This window comes from Hakea prostrata, chromosome 5, assembly GCF_041222555.1.
Source record: "Hakea prostrata isolate BN-2017 chromosome 5, UWA_Hpros_2, whole genome shotgun sequence".
Classification (NCBI taxonomy): Eukaryota; Viridiplantae; Streptophyta; class Magnoliopsida; order Proteales; family Proteaceae; genus Hakea; species Hakea prostrata.
The window spans coordinates 53,890,752-53,897,051 of NC_142604.1; the positions used below are offsets into that span (position 1 = coordinate 53,890,752).

Sequence of the window (6,300 nt, forward strand, 5' to 3'; positions counted from 1 at the left end):
AACCCAGAAAAAATTACAAATTACAAATGAAAGGAACCGCAGGTTATCAATATGTACTCTGGTCCAACCCAAGAAGAATAGGCACCAATTCATTGAAGGTAAACTCACATACAAGCCAAGTGAACCGTGGGGTTCGACGCATCAAACATTGGACTCATCTTTTCTCACGGTATGTAATCACTCCTAAAATCCCAAATTGGTTTTAATTGACTGTTGGATAATAAAATGCCTAGTGTCACAATCTAGCAATGTAATGTAGCGAATTGCGAGAAATTGAATTACAAACGTTGGCAAAGGCGGCCCAACCCCCGGGGGGGGGGGGTCTTGGTGCCTCATTTTTTGAAAAAAAATCTTAAAATAAGCCAATTTTGGGCTTCTTTTTCGTCCTTTGACCCTCTTCTAGTGTGAATTATCAGCACTTGGTCCCTCCCACCCCCATATTGAAAAAAAAAAATTTCCGTTAAAAGCAACGGATATAAATGTCATTATGCACCCCGGCACAAAAAATATTGAATCTTGGTTGTGTTCCATTTGAATTTCTCTCAAATATATAACGGCAGAACATTATGTTTCCCAACTCTCCATTTCATCTTCACTTACAAAATGGAATTGAATTTTATTGATTGATTCTATTTATACAATCAAACCTAAAATTTAGGTTGAGAAAAAGGCATTCAATACATAAATGATAATCCAAAAAACTATATTGACATTATATGAAAGAGGAATTAAGTCACTTATAGACGATTAAATCGTCTGACAATGGTGGCGACTAACGACCACAGAGTTGCGAGTGTTATGACTCGTGAACAAACAAGAACTGGGAATTATGACAAATGGAAAAGTAAAAACAAAGAAAATGAGTGTTCAAAGAAAAATTGAGAATTAAGACAAATGGAAAAATAAAAACAAGGGGAATGAGTATTCTATGAATATACTTGGGATTTTTTACGATCATTTTGATTGTTAGTGTTTATTGTATATTTCTTATATGAAGCATAAAATGTATTGATATGTCAATTAATAAGCTGGTTTCGAAATGGTGTATGAGAACATGTGCATGCTTAATATATGGGAAAAAATCGTTTTTTTCCATTAGACATTAATCTGGATACACATACATACAATTATTAACACACTACTTACTAAATATAGTTATCAGTCCCTAGACTAACCTACCATACAGCTATCCAAGATTAACATAAAAGCTTGAACCTATTTCAATGGTATGTGTTTTGTGTCTTGGAAAACTAGCTCATATAGGTATTGTAGAGAAATTTCCCATTAAAAAAAAAAAAATGAAAACTCGTTCAATAATTTTCCACAGAAGTTATATTCATGATTGGCTGCTGGAGTATTAAAGGGTAAGTTTTTATTCATTATGACAACATGCCTGCTGGGACTCTAAGAAACAACCAACTCGATCCATGCTTTTGGCCATCGCCAAATGCATTGAGAAATACAAACTGAAGCTGATGAGATTGACTACAAGCAAAGACAAGAAAATTCTAAAACAGAAAACCAAAGATGAGTGCATGATAATCGAGTACTAAAGAACATAACATGCTTTTACACATCCAAAATTGAAAAAAAAAGTTTAATCAAGAAGTCTTGGAGGCTTTCCGAAAGGTCTGCAATCCCAGGTTTTGATTTTCTCAGTTTCCAAAACAAAGAAAGTGGTCGCTAAAGCATCAACATAACAGAACTTCCCATATTGAGACTGGTCGAAGAACACACTGACCAAAGCGTTGTTTCGAAATGTACCAGAAATTCTTGTCATTTGCCCAATAAAACGATACTGACCAAGGGTAAAAGCACATGATAGACAGTTACGCGCTTTACTCATAGCTTCATTCACAAGCCAAGTACCAGGATTTCCATGATCCCGAATATTTACGTAGCTCGGCTCATAAAATTTTCGAGAAGAAAGGATCTCTTGTTCGGGTAAGCTCTCATCATACTGTACCCACATAAAAGGGCTACTTATCCAACAATCCTCATCACAGTAGTAAAGAATTTCAGGATAAGCATACGAAACTGCAGCATCGATGGCTGTGAATTCAAACTTCACATAGTCTCCTTCTGGGTTCACGTACGTACGATTCATCCGACGGCAAAACCCTAAGAAGTCGGAGTGTGTTTGGACTAAGACACGAGGAGGATCAAATTTGGAATTTTCTAGATTCACTGTGTTCTTCCTCAACAGTTCTGTTTTGAGATCGTCGAGTTGCCTTCGCGATTCATTCAGTTCATCATTCTTCTTAGCCAATTCAGCTTTGCTTTTGTCCAGAAGGCTCTTCAACTCCATCACCTCTTTCCACTTCGAAAAAGGTTGGTTAGGGAAACCAAAAGGACCCAAAGGTACCACCTTGTCGAGAAGAAAATAATGAAAAGCTTCAACCTTTTCATCTTCTGGTAGGCCAACAACAATCACTCTCCCTTTATTGTTAACACGATAGCCCATTTTCAACAAGAAGCCTTTGAATTCATCACCTTTGGGTCCATCATAAGCAACGCCTGATCTCCGCTCCATTGGTAATGAACTGGAAGCTGAAGGTGCGAAACTTAGGTCGAAAGACAGGACCTCTAACTTCCCATCCACAAATAGTTTATCATTCCTCGACCAAAAGTTACTCATAGTTCTGAATTAGTTAGGTACCTGATGAAATGAGAAAGAAAAAAAAGATCCAATTCGTCACTATATTCAGTATATAGTAGTTTTAGAGTTACAAAAGTTACCTGAAACGGATACACTATACCTTCAGGAAGATCTGCTTCGTCCGCAACAACAAGAACAATGAAGATCAAAAGCTACAAAATCAGCAAAACGATCTTAGTAACAGGAAAATCTGCTTGCAGTGAGATCGAGAACTCTCCGTTAAGATCACTCAAGATCACCCACTGATCCTCAATTCCAATCTTCGAGTTGTTTCTTCGCTCGCTCTGAGAGAAGAAAATAAAAACAAGACTTCAAAAGGACTCCAAGTCAAGCTTTTGAAGTCTTTTAAAAGATTGAAAACCCAACCATGAAAAGCTTAAACGTCATCACATGGATGGACTCAGGTACCCAACAATTCAAATTAAAATCACTAGTTTTTGGCAACAAATATTTTATATACATATATTTAACGTTTTGTCCTACCTTAGGGTTTGTAACTTGGGGTGGAACCAGGGTGAGAAATTTCGGTAAATTTTGAATTTTACCGATAAAAAGTCATTTCGATCCATAATATCAGTGTCACATGACTCATATCTTGGAAGATGCATCAAATGGGATCTGTCTCATGTATGTACAGATGAGTGGTCATTGACAACTACAGATATATTTAAAAATTATTGTGGTTACAGAAAATCACTCCTCACACATTTGCATTAATTGACGGGACATCCGTTACCCAAGTTCCCTACCCCATTAAATATTTAAAAATTTAATGGTGACAGTGACACGTGAATACAACAAAGGTTGCATTAATTGTGTTAAAAAATAAAAATAAATAAATAAAATGGAAGGGTGAAAAATTACTTTTGCGTGTGGAAGAGTGAAAAGTAACCTTCGTGCTGAAGATCATTTTTTTGGATTATTGCTTTAATTTACCTATATTTTGTCAGAAAAAAAAAATATCATTATCAATAATTTATCTATTTTTTTCAAATATGTGTAGGCTCCACAAAATATGTGTGAGCTTATTTCTTAATATATATTTAGAGGTGGGACCCCCAATGGGTCTTATAAGGGTCATACAGCAAAACAATATTAGTACTTCTCCGATGAGAAGATTTTTTGGACTTTTATTCTTCAGCCCCCCAATGTTGAATCTTGATCCCGCCCCTGGTTTCTAATACTAATAAATATAGGTATGATTGCAATTGCCATTCATCTCTCTCTTTTTGTGAGGATCATCGTTTCAAGCGTGGGAATGACAATTGCAATCAATACCTATATTTCTTTGTTGTTCGCAACAGTCCACTTTTTTACCAAATAGAAGGCTAAGACTAAAAGTTTAATTTTAAAATCCTCTATAGTCTTATATTTTCTTTGTTTTATCAGCCAACCATTTAGTATAAAAGTACACTGCTGTGCAGTGCATAGCATAGGATGTTTTTCCTCACAGAAGTGGGGAATAGCGCAACCATGTAATTCTAGTTCGATACATGGGTCTCATGCACCACTAAACACAAAGTAGAGGAAATCAATTTAGAGGTAGCTCTGAGACATGCTATTGTGGCACAGGAATTGGACTCCTCGAGCCAACCCTCAAGGGAAGTACTCTACCCTCTATTCAATTAGCAAGACAAGCTTTATCTAGATTGAATTTTTCTACTCTTAGAAATATAATTTGAACTTGGTGAAAGTTTTTTCTGAAAATTATATGTTCAAACCTCAAGTTTAAATTATAATTTTTTGGCATGTCTTGTATGCATGATTATAAATTAGTGCATTTTGTCTCAGCAGACGTCCATACAATCTAATTGTGTCTTATGTGACAATTGTATAAAGTCCATATGACATTTTTTTATAACTTGTGAATATACTAAGAGAATCTGCGGGCGAAACCTTTGAAATTGAGAGTTCATGCTTAAAAAGCAACTTCCAATTTTCAATATAAAAACCAAAAAATTAAATTTTTAGTTAATTGAATATATTATCATTAACCACCTAACATGACTAATTTTTGTCGTATCTTCTAAAATTACTATTAAAAAAAAACGCAGGTTGGAAGTTTTAATATTTAATGTCAGAACGTACATCAATACATCATTCGATCTTTATCTTAGATGTGAATTGAATCTATCGTGAGATTAGAAAGCAGGTGCTTATGCATTTAATTACTTTATTTATTTATTTTTTGGTAAACATTTAATTGCTTTACATGACCAACTTTCTTTAGATGAATCCTTGTGGGACTATAGTAGGGTTATTTACATACTCCCTCAAGCTCAACAGAATGGATGAGTCGTTAAGATTGCTAAAAATAAAAATTGAACTGTTGATGCAGAAGTGGTTTGGTGAAAATATCAACCAATTGATCCTTGGTGGAAATGAAACGAACTTTAAACTATTGTTTAGAGACCTTGTTATGAACAAGGTAGTGGTCAATCTCCACATATTTCGTATGAGCATGGAAAACTGGATTTGCAATAAGCTATGTGGCCCCCACATTATCACACCACAAGGCGCAATAGTCACAAAAATTCATAATTCTTTGAGCAAGGATTGGAGCCAGGTCACTTCAGCAGTTGCATTAGCTAAGGCTTTGTACTTGGATTATGTGCTAGATTTGCCCAGTACTGTAGCCTACTTGCGGGAGCTCCAAGGTATTAGATTTTGGCCTAAGAAAATTGCATATCCGCCCATTGATTTGGGATCATCTTGATAGCCAGCCCAATCTGCATCCTAGAATGCAAATAACTTTAGATCTGAATATTTATGTATGAGTAATCCTTTGTTAATGGTGCCTTTGAGATAACGGAGAATCCTTTTGATAGTAGATCAATGATCACTTGTAGGACTATGCATGAATTGGTAGACTTTGTTGACTATAAACTGAATATCTGGCCGAGTGAGGTGGTATACTAAAGAGCACCTACAATACTTCAATAGTGACTAGGGTCTTTAAGAGGTTCACATGTGAACTTGCTAAGGTGACTCAAGGTGGAGATAGGGGTCTGAACTAGTTTGCAGTCATTCATGTTTGTTTTGGCCAAAAGATAAGAAATATATTGAGATTGACTAAAGATGCAATCCATCAAGATTTTGAATGACATACATCCCTTAGAAGAAGTGAAGAGATCTCATGTCCTTGATTGAAAATGGAGGCCCAATACTTTGAATAGATTAGTTAATAATGCATAATTGCTGCAAGTGAGGATGATGTCATCGATATAAATAAGAATGTAAATTGTCCGAAGTACCCCTGTATATAAAGTGTCAGTCTTGGAACCCTAGAAGCCATACTCCAAAAGAAAATTACTTAGTCTGTCAAACCATGCACAGGGTGTCTGCTTGAGTCCATACAAAGAACAATGCAACCAACAAACATGATCTGGACATTGAGAATTGACAAACCTTAGAGGTTGTGGGTTTGATTTGGGTGAGATTAGGAGTGTCACAGTAGCAAGAAAATTTCTAGGTTTCCTAGTCCCATCTTTGGTGCAAGTGATCTTAGGATGAGTATTAACAGGTTGGCTGCAAACAAGAAGATCCACCAATAAGTAAAGTTGAGGAATGATTGTAGTGGTAGAAGGAGAAGTTCAACCAGAGGAGGAGAAGGCTGAGGAGAGTTCGGGTGAGGGTAAAAG

General features: G+C 35.9%; 1 protein-coding gene across 1 annotated transcript; it reads right to left on the reverse strand.

The window, feature by feature from the left end:
* Positions 1 to 1,240: 1,240 nt before the first annotated feature.
* On the reverse strand, positions 1,241 to 2,968 carry LOC149016545 (uncharacterized). The gene is made up of 2 exons (XM_089156142.1): positions 2,760 to 2,968; positions 1,241 to 2,659 (listed from the first exon to the last, which is right to left on the reverse strand). The coding sequence occupies exon 2, from the start codon at positions 2,636 to 2,638 to the stop codon at positions 1,598 to 1,600; it is 1,041 nt and encodes a 346-aa protein (XP_089012268.1). The 5' UTR covers positions 2,639 to 2,659; positions 2,760 to 2,968; the 3' UTR covers positions 1,241 to 1,597.
* Between the last annotated feature and the right edge of the window lie 3,332 nt (positions 2,969 to 6,300).